Below are 24000 nucleotides of genomic sequence, written 5' to 3'. Positions count from 1 at the left end.
TTGCATCATCGGTGCGACTTGTCATGTCGAATTTTTAAGTGATAATTATGATGTCATAGGTCATGTGTGGCAGCCATGTTGGAAAAAAAGGAAAAACTTTGGACATCTGTATCTGAAACTACACATGGAATTCTGATGAACTTGACCACAACCTTCATCACCCACGATGTACCAAAGTATGTTCATGACATTTAAAAAAAATCGTGGTCTGAGGTTTCTACGGATGGAGTTTATGGGGTGGTTGCCCCACCTCCCCCTACTAAAGAGGCATTTGCTTCCTTCTCAGAAACTACACATGAAATTCTGATGAACTTGACAACCTTCATCACCCATGATGCACCAAAGTTTGTTTACACCATAAAAAAAAATTTGGCTGAGTCTAAGAGGGTCTAGGGGCTGTGGGGGTTACCCCTCAAAATATGTATTTGTTCTACTCTGAAACTACACGCAGAATTTCAATGAAACTTGACCGCAACCTTCATCACCCGTGATGTACCAAAGTTCGTTTATGCTACTTCGAAAACAATCGGGGTCAAAGAGGATTTACTGGGCGGTGGGGTTTGCCCCCCATAATTATTAGGTATTTGCTATAACATTGGTTCATTGGTCCATTTTGCTGATTCTGTCCCATGTTGACTTCCAACTCGGTATCATTCTACCAGGTGAGTACCCAGTGGCATTGCCCCTATTTTTTTAAAATCCCATTCCTGTGTCTCATTCTTCCGTATCTCGTTCTATCACATCAATTCGTCGTGTTCCTTTAACTCAGGCAAATCCGGATATTGTGATTCATGCCTTGTGAAGACTACAGTCATCCCAGTTGCGCACCACATTTGATTTTGTGTACAGTTTTTATCGCCTTGGTTTTCTTCATGATGCATTCCTGTTGGTAACCTTGAAACAAAACTTGTTAAAGCTTTTTTATTTTGCTTTTAACAAATATATATATATTTTTGGGTTGAAGCTTTTCTTTTTTTTTTACTCTAAGCTTTTATTTTGCTTTAAGCTTTTTGTTACCCAAAAGTTAACGAACAAAGGATATTAATTCATAAACATATATTTTGAGCATTCTTGGATTTTTCAAGCATTTTGAAAGTATCTGATTGACCGATCGAATAGTTTTTGAGCCCCACTATAAAATCTTCCATCAGTTATGGCCCTGGTTAATGCCCACATAGATCTGAGTTGCGACTTTGTGCTTTTGTGGTGGGTCCATCCTGTACCCTAGGCTGTTCGGGGCACGATGCCCTGCCTGCGGAGAACCCATCCCTCCACTCGAGCTGGTCCTCCGTGCCCGCGGTTTGGCTTTCCACCTTCCGTGCTTTCGCTGTGCCGTGTGCCAGCGCCCGCTCCGCACGGGGGACCTGTTCGTCCTCCGCAACGGGCGACCCGTGTGCAGGCCGCCTTGTCGGCGCCATTGTGAACTGCCCTCGCCTCCATCGCCGTCTCCTCATCACCCGGCATCAAGTATGGCTGTCCAGAGATCAGGAATAGTGCCCGAGATCGACAGGTCAACGCAAGAGTCAGAGGATGGTAAATTCACAATTATGCTTTTGTGCTTTTCTTGTCTGTAAGGGGCCATAATCTTTCTTACATCCATACAAACAGTGGGGAGGGAGGGGGGTTAAAGCATAGGAAATCGAGATGAAAAAAGTCATAAAAGGAGGAGCGGGAAGGATGATAGAAGAGCGAAAGGAGATGAAAGGAGTATTTCCATGTTGTTGAGAGAAATGACAGGGCATGTATATGGAGCACACAGGGTGGAGGAGAGGGAGAATAGAGGGCTTTGAGGGGTGGTTGAAGAATTCCTACATTTGTATGTCTTGCACGAATAAATGTCAATGTGTATGTGTGTCAGTGTGTGTCCTCCATAACTCCAAAACCATAAAACCGAGCAACCTGACACTTTGCAAGCATACTCAGGGAACTCCAAGGAAGTGTGTGACTGAAAATTAGGTGTTTGGATTAATGAAAACACCCCTTTTGAAGATAATTAACAGCCATATTTAATTATATTCTTTATCAGGCGCATCCTTGGTCACCCCTCTATATGCGGTCTTCAGGTGTATCCTAGGTAACCTTGCTGGGGTCTGAAGCCGCCATGTTTTTTTGGCCTGCTCAACCATGCCTCAACTTAGAACAGGTCGCAACAATTTCTTTATGATAAAGTTTTTTTTCCACTTTCCTCACTCATATTATCGAATGCCTGTTCATCATGGCTACGAATCGCTGTGTGCATCACTATTGTAAGAACTATAGTTTTCAACTTAGGAGCTTGGAGTGATTTCATACATTATATGATACGATTTCCCACGATCTACTCTATCAGACTAATTAAAGTATAACATTAAAATATTATTTTGGTTTTGAGGATTGGATATCGTCCGAACAAAATAAGTGTCGAAATCTGTTGTGAAATCTGATAATTTAAAGAAATAACGAGTCTTATAACTAAGCCGACATATCTATTTACTTTAAGCAAGCAAGGCTACGTTCCCTCCTCCATACATACACAAGAAAATGTGAAATTTCCAAAACATTAAACTCCTCTTTTTCTCCTGTTTGGAGAATTATATTGAGTGAACAAAAATGTAGGAACATGCGAAAATTAACCAGCTTCATTTAATGCATTCATTGATTGACATTGCGCCCTGCCCATCCACAGCATCTGCCAGATCTGTGTCTATATTTTCGTAGATTTTGCAAGGTGCTCTTCGGGGAATCAAAGCAAATCTGGTGAAAAACGGACGTTTTAAAATAAATTTATTACGTTTGAGCAGACGTCGAACCGATGCACCACATGATGTAGACACAGATGAGCAGGCAACATGGCGGATTATCTGCAATGTTTATTTCACAAGCAATAGCACTTTGCGATGTCTTCAGGATTGTTCTGCATTAAGCATCAACTCTTTTGTGGGTAAAGTCATAATTTGAACGAATTCATTTTATTTCATAAACTGCTGCACGTGCAGTGAAGACTGGCTTTAAAGTTAAAGGGATCCTTTATGGTATGCAGTGACAGCCTGGCCAACCGTTCCTTATCAACCATTGAATTGGAGTGCTTACTTGAGTGCTTAAGCCACTTACTGAGTGCCCATTGTCGATAGCGGTGATGCGATACGTCATTCTGAGTGAATCGTTCACTCACTGTGGACGATTTTGCCATGCCACATCACCCTGAGCGAGTGGTTCGTGCTCCGTCACCCTGAGCGAGTGGTTCGTGCTCCGTCATCCTGAGCAAGTGGTTCGTACTCCATCATTCATTCTGAGCAAGTAGTTGTGAAATAACACCCGATTTCCGAGCCTTTTGTTGTATTAACGTGTTTTCCAAATTACCGAGCTAAAAACTTTTTTCTACCAGTTGTTTACAAAGATTAATGTTTGTGCACATATCCCTGAAATGTCTGTATAAATGTAACGTTGTTTTTCGGTGAAAGCTACTCAAGGTTTTTGGGTTGTATGCAGTCAGTTCTGTCATCGATAATCCCATTGACACCAACCTGCTGATTCCCGAAAAATTTGCTGATATTGGCCAAGCATCGGTGTGTGTGTGTGTGTGTGTGTGTGTGTGTGTGTGTGTGTGTGTGTGTGTGTGTGTGTGTGTGTGTGTGTGTGTGTGTGTGTGTGTGTGTGTGTGTGTGTGTGTGTTGTTCATGAAGCATAACATATTCTCTCTGCTAACTCCCCTACCCCCATATCAATAACTCAATCTCTCTCTTCCCTCCCCTCTCTCTCTCTGTCTCTGGCCAGCTTGGCTCCAGACGCTTCCGGGTGGAGTTTGTCTCCGGAGACAAACATAGACGTGTCCGGGCGGTGTTTATGTCCAGACGGAAGTTTGTCTCCTGACATTTCCGCACCGGAGTTTGGCTCTGGACAGCTTGGCTCTGGATGTGTCCAGGTGGTGTTTGTCTCTGAATGTGTCCGAGCAGTATTTATATCCAGACGGGAGTTTGTCTCTGGACGTGGATGGGTAGTATTTGTCTCTGGATGCGTCCAGGTAGTGTTTGTCTCTGGATACATCCATGCAGTATTTATGTCCGGATGCGTCCGGGCGGTGTTTGTCTCCGGACACGTCCGCGTGGAGCTTGTCTCCAGGCAGCTTGGCTCCGAACATGTCCTAGCAGTGTTTTTGTCTGGACGGCTTGGCTCTGGACATGTCTAGGAGGTGTTTGTCTCTGGGCCGTGTTTGTAGTATGACCGGTAGAAAATGGATTTCAGACATTGTTTTGTTTCCATCTTTACTGTTGTTCTCTGCAGAATCAATTTGATGAAACACTATGAATCGTAATTAATGCTCCACTGCACGTCTGCCTTCCCTTCCTCTCACCTCACACTGTCTTCCCTTCCCCAACCCCTTCCCCACCCCTCCTCTCTCCTTTCCCCTCCACCTCTTCACTCTCCCCGCTCTGTCTTCCCCACCCCTCTCTCCCTCTTCCCCCCACTTTTCTCCCTCCCTCCTTTGGTATTCACATCAGCGAAGTGCCGGGTGGTATTTGCTAGTATGTAATAAATAAACGGCCCCATCGCATTGGGAGTCATTTTTTAGCAATGGGAGTCCTTTTTAGCATCATGAGTCCTTTTCAGCATTGTGAGTCATTTCTAGCATTGCGAGTCTTTTTTGCATCGTGAGTCCTTTTCAGCATTGTGAGTCCTTTTTAGCACTGCGAGTCCTTTTTTGCATTGGGAGTCCTTTTTGGCATTGTGAGTCCTTTTTAGCATTGCAAGTCCTTTTTATCACCGTGAGTCCTTTTTATCATTGTGAGTCTTTTTTCATTTCATGAGTACTCTTGAGAGTCAGTCTTCACAATTCTCTCATTTTTTTTCTTGTTACCAGGAAATACGGGTAAGTCAAACGCATTCTTATTATTTTCTTTACGGGATAAACATTGTTATCTTTTACTTCTGCATATGGAAATCTTCTTCGGAGAGAGTAAAGCCCATGCCCCATCACCATTTAGTTTGGGGACCTCAATGAATCGACGGTACCTTTTGAAGAGTATGCCATTGTGTGCCGGTACTCTGACCTACTTGATTACCTACTCTATTGTTCGGTGTACACTAACACTACCTGCAAGAAGATATGATTATGGCTGATTATGGCATGATGGGCCAATGCACAATATTTCGTGTTTTATTATTATTTTCTTGTCCATTTCAAAGTTAATAAAACTTTGCTGATTCTTTCAAAGATGGGTCGTGATTAAACAAAATAATTCCAAAGCGTTTTCCTCCACAGTATATCCCTTCCAATATATGATCAGGTAAAGTTATTGCAATTTGTTTTAATAATAAGTAAACCAAAAGTGTGGTGGGTTAACGTAAAGTTATTTGAGAGTTAGTCTTGTGATATATAAGTAAATAATTTGTAAAGAAATGCAAGGAAAAAAGGAGATGCAAAAGGGACAATCCAGCCCATCAAGCCTGTGCTGTGTTCCCATATCCAACACCAGGAAAAATTAATTTGTATAAGCATCAAGGACATAATTTGTATGAGCATCCATTTGTCTAAATCAGCAGCCTGAGTGCATTAAGATTGTTTTGTTTAAAAAATGGGATCAAAGGATGTTTGGTCAAATAAGCACGAGAGAGAGAGAGAGAGAGAGAGAGAGAGAGAGAGAGAGAGAGAGAGAGAGAGAGAGAGAGAGAGAGAGAGAGAGAGAGAGAGAGAGAGAGAGAGAGAGAGAGAGAGAGAGAGAGAGAGAGAGAGAGAGAGAGAGAGAGTGAGAGAGACACAGAGAGAGAGAGAGAGAGAGAGACACAGAGAGAGACAAAGAGAGACACAGAGAGAGAGAGAGAGACACAGAGAGAGAGAGAGAGACACAGAGAGAGAGAGAGAGAGAGAGAGAGAGAGAGAGAGAGAGAGAGAGAGACACACAGAGAGAGAGAGAGAGAGAGAGAGACACACAGAGATAGAGAGAGAGAGACGCACAGAGAGAGAGACAGATAGTGAGGGATTACGAGGAGGTAAGGAAAATGCTGTGGGACGATTCATACCTGCGCACTCACTACAGCCAGTTATAAACATCTACTGTTGCTTCCTCTAGGTGTTTATCAAATTGCTTTTTCAACTTGTCTGCTGTCCTTACCCCCACAACTCTTCCTGGCAAACTAACTTCAAATACATAACATAAAAATAACTCGGTAAAGATTCCCTGTCATCTTGGTTCTCGTCCAATTGTTCTTCATCTGCAAACTGTTTGTTAGTCCCATCTATCCCTTTCAACCACCTTGATCTTCTATGAGCTGACATTTTATATACAAAAAGTTGACACGATAAAAACTTATTGCATTTCCTCAATACTGACCACAGGCTTGTTGTAGCAACTCTGTAGTTCCAGCTCAAATCTGGGAGAATGGTACGCTCCCAACCTTGGCTGGATGTTGGCAAGCTCAAGGATGAGAGGGTAGCTGAGGAGTTGGTGAACAATTTGAGTGTGGATCTGAGGGAGTCTGGGTGTTTTGGGGGATCCTGAAGAGTTGTGGAGTGCCTTCAAGACCACCATCCTTATTGTTGCCAGAGGTTGTCTTGGAACCCACTATCAGGTGAACAGGAACTTTGCCTCACAAAGGACACTGGATACCACTGAGCAGAGTTGCATGGCCAGGCTCATTGGCAGAACTGAGCTGTTCAGGGAACTTAAGGTCAAGTGATTCTTGTTCTTGCAAAAGAATTGGTGCATTGTGTTTCTCCAAGACCATCCCTCAGTGTATTGCAGTTAGAGCGGAGGGTGCTGGGCTCTTGACAGAGAAGTCTGAAGTGAAGGCCCACTTGGCTGGTTACTTTGAGCAGCTGCACCAGGCTGATCCACCAGCTGTTGAGTTGAATGTCAAGGGTGTTACTATCCCTTTTTCTTACCCTCCAATCAACTGTGAATCATGGTGAGCCGGTTGAAATGGGGTAAAGCTCCAGGGATTTGTGGCATCCATGCTGAACTTAAGGCTGGTAGAGATGCTGTATTCATGCCATTGCATGCAGTTCTGTGCTCTGCCTGGAACACAGGCATCATCCCAACTGACTGGAAGAGGGGCCTTGTTGTCCCTCTCTGGAAAGGGAAGGGTGATCGCCAAGGCTGCAACAACTACCGAGGGGTGACGCTGCTCTCAGTGCCGGGCAAGGTCTTTGCTCGTATAATTCTCAATGGGGTTCATCACCATCTACTTGAGCACCAGTGCCAAGAGCAGTCTGCATTTACACCAAAGAGATCAACTATTGACCGTATCCTTGCTCTTCGGGTCCTCACTGAATGCAGACAAGAGTTTCGGTAGGAGCTCCTTACAGCCTACGTTGATATCTGCAAAGCATTTGATTCAGTAAATCGGGATGTCCTCTGGAGGATTCTTGGTCTTCGTGGGGTGACAACAAAACTAATCAATCTGATGTCTGAACTATACTTTGTTACTGAGAGTGCTGTGAGGTGTGGTGGTACCATCTCAGATTTATTTCCAGTTGTGATTGAAGATCCTCAGGGGTGTGTATGGCCCACATACTTTTCAGCACTTGTATGGACTGATTGCTGGGTAAGATGTCAGAGAGATCAAGATGCAATGCATCACTTTGGAATGTCAAGATATCTGACCTTGATTTCGCAGATGATGCAGTCATCTTTGTGGAGACTGGATATCGTTATAGAGGCCCTCCAGGTGCTGAATGAAGAGTTGGAGCCAATGGGATTATGGGTTTCCTGGGTCAAAACTAAGATCCAGGCTTTCAATGACATCTTGGATGCTGCCATCTTGTCTGTACCTGTTTGTGGTGAGGATGTTGAGGTCACAGAGAGATTCACTTACCTTGGCAGTGATATTCATGTCTCCACATGTTGGTGAGCCAGATGTCGATAGATGTCTGGGTCGGGCCTGGGGAGTCATGCATTCACTGGAGCATAGGGTGTGCCGCTGTTGGTACCCAAGCACGGGATGAAAGTCTGAGTCTTTAAGTCCTTGGTGCTTCCAGTCTCGCTCTATGATGTGAGACTTGGACTCTTACGAACGATCTGAGGACTTAACTCCAGATCTCTTCAGGACCAGGTCTCTTCGGAGAATCCTTGACTATTGCTGGTTGGACTTTGTGTCCAACGAGCGGTTGCTGAGACTTAAATGAGATTTGTTACCTGCGTCGCCGGTGAGCGTCAGCTGCGGCTGTATGGACATGTGGCTCGTTTTCCTGTTGCTGATCCTGCTCATCAGATTCTCTCAGTGAGGGAACCTCGTGAGTGCAGGAGGCCAACGGGCTAACCTCGTGCCTTGTGGTTGCAACAGGTTGATCGGCATCTCAAGGCGATTGGGATGGGCCAGGCATCTGCCGAGGGGATGACCAGATGGAAGCCTCTGATGTACCGGTGGAAAGTGGATGCGGCGACGTGCCCAAACCTGACTTGACTGACCTGCTTAAACTATGACTCACAATCATGATCAATGCCCCACCCCATATTGCTTTAACATTATCCTTCTGAGTGTTGAACGTCTCACCACTCCCATTAAAAACGGTCGACTATCCTGAACTGGAAGTTGCTTCTCTAATTAGTCTACTGGGGCTCTGCTTCAGCACCTTGGCCACGCCTCACTAATGATGCAACCAGCAGATAGAAATCGTAGTGAAGTGCTGGTCAAATGTGCATTCGCCTGCTAGATGATCAAAGTAACTTTATGAGTTGTCATTAAGATTATTATCCTCTCATTGCAACGTGTTGGCATGATGATGCAGTGGTAGAGTATAGCCTCTGAGCAGGCTAGTCTGGGTTTGATTCCCGACCTGACTATAAATGGCGCACTGCAAAGCGTGGAATCCCTCAGATGGACGTTAAAGGCCCAGTTACACACCTTGACGTTTTAGCCAGCAATGGCAACATAACAAAATGTATGTAAAACGCTGGCTTATGCTGAACTTTTGATGTTTTTTTTTTAAAGATTCGGACGTATTCATAACGAGTTGGTCGTATGCATAACATATTAGTAACGGACACAGAACGTTTCGTTGTCTTATAGATAACTTGTACCAACGAATGCTTAGCCTGTTGGTGGCGTTCACAACCTATGCCCAACGATAGTCTAACTTATGCATCGCGCGCTGCACGTATCGCCGACGATCACGTGGCGCAGCCTATTAAAAGGCTGCCGCACAACGATTCAAATCATAACCGCCGGAGAAATGGAAGTGTCAACATCGCAGTCACACCTTGGCGATCTTGCCAGCATATGCCGACCTCTGAAAAATGCGTCTAAAACGCTGGCGCACGTCGAATACGGTATGGGTAAGTTTGGTATACGTGAATAGAACACTAAAGTACGCTATCATACGTCGTAGTAAGTGGAGTACGTCTTGTAATTTTAAACGTGTTAAACATTTTACGACGTACTTGCCGTATGCCTCACACGTTCCGCATGCGATGGGAATAAGTTGTACGCACGATATGCGATCGTTGGCACAAGTCGACAAAAGTTACTTGTAAGTTACTCATAAGTCGAAACACGTCGAGGTAATGGTTAGCGTCAGTGTTCCAGACTCCCTGCTTTTTTTTTTCTTCAGTATGACGGTGAAGTTGACACTTCGATTTCTCGTGCGATTATAATATAATATAATTAATTGGCTGCCGCTCAACGATTTAAATCATAACCGCACTAGAAATCGAAGTGTCAACATCACCGTCATACCGAAGAAAAAGAAAAAAAACCAGGGAGTCTGGAACACTGATGCTAACCATTACCTTGACGTGTTTCGACTTATGAGTAACTTACAAGTAACGTGTGTGGACGTGTGTCAACGATCGCGTAACGTGCCTACAACACGTTACTCATAGATTAGAAATAAGTTTCGGGTACACTAAACATTACCTCGACGTGTTTCGACTAATGATTAATTTACAAGTAACGTGTGTCGACGTGTGTCAACGATCGCATAACGTGCCTACAACTTATGGTCAGCGTAGCGGAACTTGTGAGTCATACGCTGGCATAAGTCGTAAAATTTCAAGCATGCTAAAATTTGAGGACAACCGCAAAGTACAACGATGAAAGCCAGCGTACTACGACGTATGGCAGTGTTTTTCAGCGTGCTCTCAATGTTTCCAAAACTTACCCATAACGTATTCGACGTGTGCCAGCGTTTTAGACAAATTTTTCAAAAATCGGCATAAGCTGGCTAAAACGTCAAGGTGTGACTGGGCCTTAAGTCGGGTGTACCATCTTCTTGCATTTCGTGGTAGACGTAAAGATCCCACAATGTCAAATTCAGGAAGTCGGCGAGTAATTGCTGGCACCATGGACACATTGATAATTGCTACTGTGATTGAATGCTGTGAAGGTAATGGTAAACCACAAGCTACCCGGATTGAAAGAGGACCCTGGAAGGGCAAAGGTCCTCCACCTTGGTGAACTATCGAGAGTTCATAATTTATTTGGACAGATCACTATACGAAAGAGCAGGTTTCTGCATCAGTTGCCAAACACACCCTCAAACAGTAAACAAGTATACTTTTTTTGGTCCAAGCAAAAGCACACAGTGGTCTACTCTTTTTGAAAGGTGCATTTTTGCATTGGGCCTATATTGCAGTGATCAGTGTGTAGAGGTGGAAGCACAGGATTCCCTGCCCAACTGCCATCCTGGTCAGGCTTAGAGCCTGATGTGGCCAAGAACTTCTTCAAGTTGAGGTTTGCTTTAATAGAGCCAACCGTTCCAGAAATTGACTCGGAATGACAAAACAAGTCGACAAACGTGATGAATGGTGTTTGGATTTTAATTCCGACTCCGCAGATGGGAGTGGAGAGCAAATGATAACAGGAAGTCGAAGGCGAAAGGGTTGTGGGCCAGAGGAACGACGAGAAGGCAAGAGACCCAAGCGGCCACGAACCATCCTAACCCCTCAGCAGCGTCGAGCATTCAAAGCCTCTTTTGAGCTTTCAGCAAAGCCCAGCCGTAAGGTGAGGTTTTTGCATTGCCTTTCGTGTGCCTCTCTCCCTTGCTGCTACTTCCATCTTTTTATGCCCAGCTTGCTTGTAAAAACGAATCAGTGTTAAGGTTAAGGAGACCACCATGTTTGCTTTGCACCTCACTCACCCAAGTGCATGGCTTGACACTTGCCATCTGTGCAGTGACCTCAGAATGCCACCAAAATGACAACGAAGAAACCAACGATGCATTCCGTAGGAGTTCTCTGCGTGTCAATGTAACACATGTTTGCATCTTAAATATGTGTTGCGCCCCTTTACATTTTCCTGCCCTTTTGGCACCTGGCAGGTACGAGAGATGCTGGCTGCAGAGACGGGACTCAATGTGCGTGTCGTGCAAGTTTGGTTCCAGAACCAACGAGCAAAGGTTTTGGAATACTAAGTTGGACATACCATGAACCTGTGATGCAAGCAGCATCAATGAGATATTTTTTTAAAAACACAAGCAGGTATAGATGGCAAGTCTGGAACAATATTCCCTTTTGGCCTTTTATGGGTGATTTTAACTCTTCTTTTATATTGTTTACCCTTAACAGATGAAGAAACTTGCCCGTCGGCAGAACCAGGCTGCCCCCGATAGGCCTGCACTTCGGACTGGACCCGGGCGCAGTCACAGCAAATCAAGCAAGCGACCAAAATCGGAGGCTGATGGTACATGCACTGAAACGGTGACGGCGTTAAAACGTTCAGCGCTTGGGATATTGTTGATGCATTACTTTGGTTTTTCCAGAACTGGTGGTTAACTCTTAAAATTTACTAATCAGTGTTCGTGCATGTCGTTCTCAGAGTGTGCTATCAAGGCGGTGCCATCAGCACACAAAAACGCTCGTGTATAGTGTTGTGTCTTCGTGGAAAATGCATGGACATGTCAACGATTGAATAGATTGACATCAGTTCTTACATTTATAGATATCACTTCTGTAACTTCTCTGGATATTTCCAAGATGGCAGCCAGGTGGAGGGTGAAGAGCGATGTAGCGAGCATTCAGTCCTGTTTCACATCTATGGTCACTGGAAAAGAGTTTGAGATGGTCGCTGTGGATGACACTTGGGAAATATGCACAGCAATGGTGAATTCACATGACAACCAAAATTCCCGAATATTTTCCAGAGAACTTCATGGTTCATGGAGACAAAATCTTGAGAGAACTCGACAAAGATGATATTCGGCATGTTTTGTTATCCAGCTTTCTCCTGTCGGGCTTGTGTGAAAATGTATCGATAACATGATACATGATAATGTAGATATAACATGATTTATGATCATGTAGATATAACAAGTTTGAAGACGACGATGGTTCACGAGCGGTATTTGACGATGAACACTGTTTCAGAAGTCAAGGATGAGGCAATGTGATAATGTTTGACCAAGTTATAAAAATGATCAACATGATGTGGTACGAGTGACAGGTTATGAGCTGCAAAATGTCGAAAACCCGGTTTCGTTCAACAACTTTAAAAATTTGACCTTTGCATAACCTTTAAAGGTCAGAAAACAATGTTGTGGACATTAAAATAAGGAAACAGGATACGTGCTATAGCTTATTGGAGTTAGTTCATCGAAGAAGGTCAAAAACCCGGTTCGATTCACATAACTTTGAAAATTTGACCTTTGTGACCTTTAAAGGTGAAAGGTCAAGGATTATGACCTTTGGTGCAAAACTTCCTCTGGAACATTCCAGGAACAATTTAACGTCATATCGGCTATATGGCATTTCACACTCATCGGATTATCCATACTTTGATGAAATCAGCGTAAAAACAAACTTGAAGGGGGCGCCACGGGCAAGGTGGTCGAGATAGAGCAAAATGGTTTCAAGCCTTTAGGTGGTGAATGACCTCAAGATTATGAATAAAAAATATTGTCATCCTTGCTCTCAAAGTTTGGGCGGTCGTATGATTTTTATGTCAAAATTCGAAATTTTCTAAGTTCGTGAACTTGTGACCTTGACCTTGGGATGAAAATGAAAAATTGAGTTCCGTGGGGCTATGCAGGTGCCATTGGGCAAACCAAATACCGAAACCCCTGTCAGATTCGACAAACCCCTCGGAGAAGATGGATTTTTATGTCAAAATCGCAATTTTCTAGGTTTGTGACCTTGTGACCTTGACCTTGGGACAAAAATGAAAAATCGATCTCCGTGGGGCGATGCAGGTGCCATTGGGCAAACCAAATACCGAAACCCCTGTCAGATTCGACAAACCCCCGAGAAGATACAAATTGAAATTGGCTACCCCCTAAAAACACATGTTTTTTGGGCGTGGCTCTGCCCATAATGGGCGCACCACGCCCATTTTCAGGAAAACACAACTGGATCATGACATAAACCTCCCACCAACATTTTGTCAGGATCGGATCAAAACCCACAGAGCTCTGCTCCGGACAGACAGACAGACAGACAAGCCGGTAGGCGGACATGGGTAGCCGGCCGTTACTAGGCCCCAGAGGGGTCCATAGCAACTGTTATTTCTCACATATAACTAGGACATACCATGAACCAACCATACCAGTTTCATGTATATCTGACTCATAGTCTCTGAGATATAACGAACTTCGTTTTTTTATTGTTTTCGACCAGGGTTCATTCAAAGTCTATCTTCTCTGACAGTTTTCATAGGATCCGGCTGGAAATTTTTGACAATATGGCTGAATGTACTGCCCAGTCGCTTGTGGCCCGATTTTTGATTTTCGAAAAAATTAATTTTTTATGATTTTTCAAAAATTTCAGTCCCGTTGCGAGGCAACAATGGTGTCCATAGCAACGGTTCTCATTTGCACACAACTCGGTCATGGTATAAACCTACCAACCAAGTTTCATCGAAATCACCATTGTATTAACTGAAATCGCCATTTTAAATACTGATAATAAGGGTAGAACAAATCTCAAATCTCAAAAAAAAAATTTTCGACGACATCGACTACCCAACAGACAGACAGACACACAACAATAACGAATATAGTGGTCACTTATTTTTTTCGTGAAAATATTTTTTCGTGAACCAACACGATGTATGATAATGTAGATATAACATGATACATGATAATGTAGATAAAGCATGATGTATGATCATGTAGATATAACGTAATGTATGAACATGTAAATATAACATTATGCGTGATAATGTAGATATAACATAATGTGTGATAATGTATATATAACATGATGTATGATAATGTATATATAACATGATGTATGATAATGTATATATAACATGATGTATGATAATGTATATATAACATGATGTATGATAATGTATATATAACATGATGTATGATAATGTATATATAACATGATGTATGATAATGTATATATAACATGATGTATGATAATGTATATATAACATGATGTATGATAATGTATATATAACATGATGTATGATAATGTATATATATAACATGATGTATGATAATGTATATATATAACATGATGTATGATAATGTATATATAACATGATGTATGATAATGTATATATAACATGATGTATGATAATGTATATATAACATGATGTATGATAATGTATATATAACATGATGTATGATAATGTATATATATATATATAACATGATGTATGATAATGTATATATATATATAACATGATGTATGATAATGTATATATATATATAACATGAAATATGATGATGTATATATATATATATATAAAATAATGTAAGATAATGATTATATAACATGATGTATGATAATATATATATATAACATGATGTATGATAATATATATATATATAACATGATGTATGATAATATATATATATATAACATGATGTATGATAATATATATATATATAACATGATGTATGATAATATATATATATATATATATATATATATATATATATATATATATATATATATATATATATATATATATATATATATATATATATGTTGTGACGTCCACGGGACTTGAACAGTCCCGCCAACGTAGAATGAGCCGAAACGATGGAGGCGGTTTATTTATTTATAACCCAAACATGGCGGTTCTAATCGCTCTACCGCAAACGGGACGAGGAAGGTGGCACGAGTCACTTTTCACTGAGTTGATGATGTTTATTTGTTTTTATTATTAACCAGAAATAACAAGACTCGGCAAGAAGAGGGATCCGGGGCGATTCGACGGGATGGTGTGGGATCGGGCGTGGGGAAAACACAGACAATTCCAATGAATATACAGACCTCAAACCCTCCAAGGCGCCAAGTACACACACACACACACACACACACACACACACACACACACACACACACACACACACACACACACACACACACACACACACACACACACACACACACACACACACACACACACACACAAAACGTAGCTATTTCTGGTGGTCAGGCTGGACCGTGGTGTGGACGCAACTGTCCCTGGATCAGCGTCGGACGAGCTGGCCTTGCTCTCGTCAGGGGGGGCAGGAGAAACCGTGGTGCTGTCGACCTCCTGGTCCTGGCCCAAGTACGCTCACAGCCGCCAGGGAACCAGTTCTGGCGCCAAATTGCGAGCAGGAGAGGGAGGCAGGTCCGCACGCCGTTCGACCCCGTACTCCGAGTCAGCAGAACCCCAGAGCCAACCAAGGTGAGGCACGAGGCTCAGCAAGGCTCCAAGACACGATGAAGAACACGATCGAATCAGCACAACAACAAGTACGCTTCCCGCGCAACAGCCTCCACACCCAAAATACACGATCTTTTTGTCCCGATCTTCTTCCTCTTCCTTTTCGACCCCGAACAGAACCTTTTTATCCTCCCGTCCTCGTCACTTCCAATCGAGCCGTTTTATTGGCCCACCGCCGTCGCCTTCCGCCAATCGTGATCACGGGGCAGAGTCATCCGCAGCACTGTCTTGTGACGTCACGGCCAGCCTCCAGGGACTAGTAAAAGGGGTTTACGCAGACACACTTACCCTATCCCGTGTCCCTATCTAATTACATGATAATTATCATTTCCCCCTTGAAGAAATGAACATTTACTAGACAACTTATCACCACTGAATTGCTACTTATTACATCGAGATCCTGGTAAACTAGAACAGCATGGCATACCTAATTAAACATCCTAATTACCCTTTGAATGCATACCCCCCCCCCTCAAACGTAACACTGCCCCCTCCTCTGGTACCGCAGCTCCTGCAAGGTATATCACAGGCGCTACCATACCAGCCTTAACACTTACTGGCTCACACCTAATTAACCTAACGAAATAAAGTAGGAGGGGCAATGGGCAGCGAGTCGCAGCTAACTTACCTATCCTGCTTAATGTACTACCCCCTTATGGCCTTATCCTCGCCTAAACAATCATTCGTTTTTTTTATTTTATTTTATTCCATCACATGAGAGCACTGAGCGAAGTTGCACTCCATCTTCTGGATCATCGCTCTTGCCCAACACTCTTCCAGTGATCTGGGGAGGGGAAACAAAAGGTTCCACAAAAACACAACACTTATACTTTACATTCCTACTCTAAGCCTTAACGACACTATTCACAGGATATTTACACTTGACCGCCTCCCCCAGTGGATGCTAATAGCCCCAGCGTTACCTGGGGAGCCAATTTTCAAATTTGCTTGCCCCAAAATTATGCGGGCATCATGCCCTTGCTGCACATGTCAAGTTGTGCGGGATCGAGTGGGACTCACACATCTTCACAACACTCACACCATGGTCATCATCACATTTCTAGGTCATGGTCCTCATTTTAATCATGCAGGCTGAATCCCGTCGTGACCGTGGGGTGGGTTACCACAAGATGATGGGGGCATCTCAGGTGCAACCATGCCCACAGGTAAGCTTTAATCCAACCCGGACGTTTCTCCGCCCCGCTCCCTTTGATTCCCTCCCCCCTGGTAGCCATCAGCTCTAATCCCGTACAACACTCTGGAAGGGGTCTCACTGGCTCCTCTGGCCTTCCTGGGTCACCAAGGTCCTACCCGCCTTGGTCGCCCAACCAGACCCTCTCCCAGTTGCCTCCAGACACTGTCACCATTAGCCACCAGGTGGTGAATCTCCTTGAAGGGGGTCGCAATTCACGCTCACCGTGAGCTTCAGCAATCCCTGTGGACAAGCACATCATCCCCACCCACAAAACCCACATGACTCCCCCACCCCATCGGCCTTACATGTGACACCTGCATTTCTAACACTTCGCCGACCATGACCTTCCCTGTTACCACACCATGCCCAATAAAAAAACAATGTGTGCACCATACATTTCACTTCTTAACTTAAAACAACTCACACAGCACTTCTCACCCGATCCACGCACCAGCCATTGGACAGCCACTTGTGCCCGCTTTGTTACCAATTACCCACTGTCCCGATTGTCACTCTAAAACCCAGCAGAACTTACAAACCCATGCCAATTTTCCCACAATTCATTTTTTTCCACCAAAGGAGGGCACTTCGCCACAATCTCAGCAGCCGAGCATGGCCCGATATGCTCAGCCCAATCTAGTCTCCCCGACCCCCGACAGTGATTTCCGGACTCGACCGATGTAAGGGCACCTCGGATAGACCTGGCGGTTCAGCAGGAGGATTCATCCTCTGTAATATTTGGGTAATGCCAATTTCTCCCAGCCCCCCTCCCTGATCCTGAATCGCCACCTGTCAGATCGTCACCGATGGCCTCTCGGGCACCCGACCCGGCCGACTCCACGAGGCCAGCCTGGCTGCGCACTCAGCCGCTCGGTGAACGGTGGGTGAATCCTGTAACTCCACTAGCGCTCGGACCTCAGGGTCAGGAAGAGCAGCTAAAAATTTCTCTAGTGCCAGTCTGTCCCACGCCTCCACTGTAAGGTCCCGATACGCGATCCTGACTGATTGGTAAATGTCCTGTGCCAGCTCCTGCATTGTCTCACCCGGCTTTAATATGCGGTGCTGGAGCTGGGCCCGCACCAAATCACAGTTTGCCGCGAACCCAAACCGACGGCTCAACGCCTCGCAAATGTGGGAGCTGGTCAACATCCCCTCCGCGATCACGTTTAACACATCTGCGGCTGGTCCCCGCAAAGTTGCCACCAAATTCCCTGTACGTTCCCGCTCATTCCACCCGTTTAGTCGGGAAATACACTCAAATTGCGTCAGAAAAGCTTCAAGGCTCCCTGACCCGTCAAAATTTACCAGGGGGATCACTTTTACGGTGGCCCGCTTCTCAGTTTCTCCCTTGTCCGAATCCAGCCCAGGGATCAAACACCCTTGTGGCTGCGTATCCAATTTCGGAGCCCACTGTGGCCAAAGATGTTTTGTGGTGAGGGTCTCATGGGTCAATTTTGCCTCCTGTTCCAAACGTTGAATGGACCGATTCACCTCTTCCTGCAGGATCTTCTGGGCCCGCACAACCTCCTCCAAGGCTCCGTCGCGAGTTTGTAGCTGCTCCTCAACCAACCCGGACACTCTACTTACAAAAGACGGCTCTACCAGGCCTTTATCCAAGACTTCATCTTGGCTCATAATTTTATCTTGTTCGTCCAAACGAGCCTCCAATCCTTTTACCTCCTCCGCCAAATTCATCCCTTGCTTCCTCAGCTCTCCCCACTCTTCTATTTGCAGCTGCATACGAGCATCCACACAGGCACGATGACGTTCCAGGCTTTCATCCACTTTATCAACCCGAATGTTCGTTGCATCAATTTTATCTACCAATTTTTTCCGTATATTTTCCCCCTCCAATGTAATTTCTACCTTTGTTTCCTCCAATCTAGCCTCGAATTTGCTTTGTATTTCTCCCAATTGAACATCCACACACTCCTGCATCTCAGTTTTCATTTTCTCCATCTTTTCCCCCAATTCATCCCTCATTAAATCAATCCGTGCACCGAACTGTTCCCCCATTACCCCCAATCGATCCGCCATCTCTGCCCCCTGTGCCGTCATTTTTGCCCTCTGTGTCACGAATTGATTTTCCATTTGTGCCGTAATTTCTGCCATTTTTGCCCCCTGTGCCGTCATTTCTGCCCTCTGTGTCACGAATTGATTTTCCATTTGTGCCGTCATTTCTGCCATTTGTGCCCCCTGTGCCGTCATTTTGCCCCCTGTGCTGTAATTGCACTCATTAAACGTTCCAACATTGTCCAGATCGTCATCGTGCGGGTTTCCGGCGCTGCCGGCTCCGTTACGGGCGATGAAGCACGGTCCACGCTCGGAATGGGGGAGGTTCCAACCCTACCCCCGTCTCTCCCTTCTACCCACGACTCGCTGCCCGACACGTGGCCTTCCTCCTCGAACATCTGCACATCCACCATGGTGCAGAAGTCCCGTTTGCCGCCAATTAATTTTAATTTGAAAAATCCCGCCAAAATTTTCCCGCGCTCGCACGCTTTCCTGTAGTAATTTTATATTCCAATTCGTGATGAGATTCTAATCTTGGTATATTCTCCCGATACCAAATATAATTTAGAGGGGTTCGAACATCCAACACCCTGACACCAATGTGACGTCCACGGGACTTGAACAGTCCCGCCAACGTAGAATGAGCCGAAACGATGGAGGCGGTTTATTTATTTATAACCCAAACATGGCGGTTCTAATCGCTCTACCGCAAACGGGATGAGAAAGGTGGCACGAGTCACTTTTCACTGAGTTGATGATGTTTATTTGTTTTTATTATTAACCAGAAATAACAAGACTCGGCAAGAAGAGGGATCCGGGGCGATTCGACGGGATGGTGTGGGATCGGGCGTGTGGAAAACATAGACAATTCCAATGAATATACAGATCTCAAACCCTCAAAGGCGCCAAGTACACACGCACACACACACACACACACACACACACACACACACACACACACACACACACACACACACACACACACACACACACACACACACACAACGTAGCTATTTCTGGTGGTCAGGCTGGACTGTGGTGTGGACGCAACTGTCCCTGGATCAGCGTCGGACGAGCTGGCCTTGCTCTCGTCAGGGGGGGGCAGGAGAAACCGTGGTGCTGTCGACCTCCTGGTCCTGGCCCAAGTCCGCTCACAGCCGCCAGTGAACCAGTTCTGGCGCCAAATTGCGAGCAGGAGAGGGAGGCAGGTCCGCCCGCCGTTCGACCCCGTACTCCGAGTCAGCAGAACCCCAGAGCCAACCAAGGTGAGGCACGAGGCTCAGCAAGGCTCCAAGACACGATGAAGAACACGATCGAATCAGCACAACAACAAGTACGCTTCCCGCGCAACAGCCTCCACACCCAAAAAACACGATCTTTTTGTCCCGATCTTCTTCCTCTTCCTTTTCGACCCCGAACAGAACCTTTTTATCCTCCCGTCCTCGTCACTTCCAATCGAGCCGTTTTATTGGCCCACCGCCGTCGCCTTCCGCCAATCGTGATCACGGGGCGGAGCCATCCGCAGCACTGTCCTGTGACGTCACGGCCAGCCTCCAGGGACTACTAAAAGGGGTTTACGCAGACACACTTACCCTATCCCGTGTCCCTATCTAATTACGTGACAATTGTCATTTCCGCCTTGAAGAAATGAACATTTACTAGACAACTTATCACCACTGAATTGCTACTTATTACATCGAGATCCTGGTAAACTAGAACAGCATGGCATACCTAATTAAACATCCTAATTACCCTTTGAATGCATACCCCCCCCCCTCAAACGTAACACTGCCCCCTCCTCTGGTACCGCAGCTCCTGCAAGGTATATCACAGGCGCTACCATACCAGCCTTAACACTTACTGGCTCACACCTAATTAACCTAACGAAATAAAGTAGGAGGGGCAATGGGCAGCGAGTCGCAGCTAACTTACCTATCCTGCTTAATGTACTACCCCCTTATGGCCTTATCCTCGCCTAAACAATCATTCGTTTTTTTTTATTTTATTTTATTCCATCACATGAGAGCACTGAGCGAAGTTGCACTCCATCTTCTGGATCATCGCTCTTGCCCAACACTCTTCCAGTGATCTGGGGAGGGGAAACAAAAGGTTCCACAAAAACACAACACTTATACTTTACATTCCTACTCTAAGCCTTAACGACACTATTCACAGGATATTTACACTTGACCGCCTCCCCCAGTGGATGCTAATAGCCCCAGCGTTACCTGGGGAGCCAATTTTCAAATTTGCTTGCCCCAAAATTATGCGGGCATCATGCCCTTGCTGCACATGTCAAGTTGTGCGGGATCGAGTGGGACTCACACATCTTCACAACACTCACACCATGGTCATCATCACATTTCTAGGTCATGGTCCTCATTTTAATCATGCAGGCTGAATCCCGTCGTGGCCGTGGGGTGGGTTACCACAAGATGATGGGGGCATCTCAGGTGCAACCATGCCCACAGGTAAGCTTTAATCCAACCCGGACGTTTCTCCGCCCCGCTCCCTTTGATTCCCTCCCCCCTGGTAGCCATCAGCTCTAATCCCGTACAACACTCTGGAAGGGGTCTCACTGGCTCCTCTGGCCTTCCTGGGTCACCAAGGTCCTACCCGCCTTGGTCGCCCAACCAGACCCTCTCCCAGTTGCCTCCAGACACTGTCACCATTAGCTACCAGGTGGTGAATCTCCTTGAAGGGGGTCGCAATTCATGCTCACCGTGAGCTTCAGCAATCCCTGTGGACAAGCACATCATCCCCACCCACAAAACCCACATGACTCCCCCACCCCATCGGCCTTACATGTGACACCTGCATTTCTAACACTTCGCCGACCATGACCTTCCCTGTTACCACACCATGCCCAATAAAAAAACAATGTGTGCACCATACATTTCACTTCTTAACTTAAAACAACTCACACAGCACTTCTCACCCGATCCACGCACAAGCCATTGGACAGCCACTTGTGCCCGCTTTGTTACCAATTACCCACTGTCCCGATTGTCACTCTAAAACCCAGCAGAACTTACAAACCCATGCCAATTTTCCCACAATTCATTTTTTTCCACCAAAGGAGGGCACTTCGCCACAATCTCAGCAGCCGAGCATGGCCCGATATGCTCAGCCCAATCTAGTCTCCCCGACCCCCGACAGTGATTTCCGGACTCGACCGATGTAAGGGCACCTCGGATAGACCTGGCGGTTCAGCAGGAGGATTCATCCTCTGTAATATTTGGGTAATGCCAATTTCTCCCAGCCCCCCTCCCTGATCCTGAATCGCCACCTGTCAGATCGTCACCGATGGCCTCTCGGGCACCCGACCCGGCCGACTCCACGAGGCCAGCCTGGCTGCGCACTCAGCCGCCCGGTGAACGGTGGGTGGATCCTGTAACTCCACTAGCGCTCGGACCTCAGGGTCAGGAAGAGCAGCTAAAAATTTCTCTAGTGCCAGTCTGTCCCACGCCTCCACTGTAAGGTCCCGATACGCGATCCTGACTGATTGGTAAATGTCCTGTGCCAGCTCCTGCATTGTCTCACCCGGCTTTAATATGCGGTGCTGGAGCTGGGCCCGCACCAAATCACAGTTTGCCGCGAACCCAAACCGACGGCTCAACGCCTCGCAAATGTGGGAGCTGGTCAACATCCCCTCCGCGATCACGTTTAACACATCTGCGGCTGGTCCCCGCAAAGTTGCCACCAAATTCCCTGTACGTTCCCGCTCATTCCACCCGTTTAGTCGGGAAATACACTCAAATTGCGTCAGAAAAGCTTCAAGGCTCCCTGACCCGTCAAAATTTACCAGGGGGATCACTTTTACGGTGGCCCGCTTCTCAGTTTCTCCCTTGTCCGAATCCAGCCCAGGGATCAAACACCCTTGTGGCTGCGTATCCAATTTCGGAGCCCACTGTAGCCAAAGACGTTTTGTGGTGAGGGTCTCATGGGTCAATTTTGCCTCCTGTTCCAAACGTTGAATGGACCGATTCACCTCTTCCTGCAGGATCTTCTGGGCCCGCACAACCTCCTCCAAGGCTCCGTCGCGAGTTTGTAGCTGCTCCTCAACCAACCCGGACACTCTACTTACAAAAGACGGCTCTACCAGGCCTTTATCCAAGACTTCATCTTGGCTCATAATTTTATCTTGTTCGTCCAAACGAGCCTCCAATCCTTTTACCTCCTCCGCCAAATTCATCCCTTCCTTCCACAGCTCTCCCCACTCTTCTATTTGCAGCTGCATACGAGCATCCACACAGGCACGATGACGTTCCAGGCTTTCATCCACTTTATCAACCCGAATGTTCGTTGCATCAATTTTATCTACCAATTTTTTCCGTATATTTTCCCCCTCCAATGTAATTTCTACCTTTGTTTCCTCCAATCTATCCTCGAATTTGCTTTGTATTTCTCCCAATTGAACATCCACACACTCCTGCATCTCAGTTTTCATTTTCTCCATCTTTTCCCCCAATTCATCCCTCATTAAATCAATCCGTGCACCGAACTGTTCCCCCATTACCCCCAATCGATCCGCCATCTCTGCCCCCTGTGCCGTCATTTTTGCCCTCTGTGTCACGAATTGATTTTCCATTTGTGCCGTCATTTCTGCCATTTGTGCCCCCTGTGCCGTCATTTTGCCCCCTGTGCTGTAATTGCACTCATTAAACGTTCCAACATTGTCCAGATCGTCATCGTGCGGGTTTCCGGCGCTGCCGGCTCCGTTACGGGCGATGAAGCACGGTCCACGCTCGGAATGGGGGAGGTTCCAACCCTACCCCCGTCTCTCCCTTCTTCCCACGACTCGCTGCCCGACACGTGGCCTTCCTCCTCGAACATCTGCACATCCACCATGGTGCAGAAGTCCCGTTTGCCGCCAATTAATTTTAATTTGAAAAATCCCGCCAAAATTTTCCCGCGCTCGCACGCTTTCCTGTAGTAATTTTATATTCCAATTCGTGATGAGATTCTAATCTTGGTATATTCTCCCGATACCAAATATAATTTAGAGGGGTTCGAACATCCAACACCCTGACACCAATGTGATGTCCACGGGACTTGAACAGTCCCGCCAACGTAGAATGAGCCGAAACGATGGAGGCGGTTTATTTATTTATAACCCAAACATGGCGGTTCTAATCGCTCTACCGCAAACGGGACGAGAAAGGTGGCACGAGTCACTTTTCACTGAGTTGATGATGTTTATTTGTTTTTAT

The 24000-nt window shown here is 45.7% G+C and overlaps 1 protein-coding gene across 3 annotated transcripts in view; it reads left to right on the top strand.

The window, feature by feature from the left end:
• Window positions 1-24000, top strand: part of LOC147035901 (LIM homeobox transcription factor 1-beta-like) — a 223934-nt gene that overhangs the window by 172189 nt on the left and 27745 nt on the right. For 2 of the 3 annotated variants that reach the window (XM_085847986.1, XM_085847987.1), the window contains exons 3-6: window positions 1229-1533; window positions 10751-10917; window positions 11234-11311; window positions 11481-11595. In XM_085847986.1, coding sequence (XP_085704112.1) covers window positions 1229-1533; window positions 10751-10917; window positions 11234-11311; window positions 11481-11595 — 665 coding nt within the window. The remainder of the gene's footprint in view (window positions 1-1228; window positions 1534-10750; window positions 10918-11233; window positions 11312-11480; window positions 11596-24000) is intronic. The other variant, XM_085847988.1, reaches the window with a different exon arrangement.

The sequence above is a fragment of the Eptatretus burgeri genome, chromosome 1, assembly GCF_056783735.1.
Source record: "Eptatretus burgeri isolate ZD-2024b chromosome 1, Ebu_testis_v1, whole genome shotgun sequence".
NCBI lineage: Eukaryota > Metazoa > Chordata > Myxini > Myxiniformes > Myxinidae > Eptatretus > Eptatretus burgeri.
The sequence above is the reverse complement of the archived record's forward strand: the minus strand, read 5'-3'. Positions and strand labels throughout refer to the sequence as shown.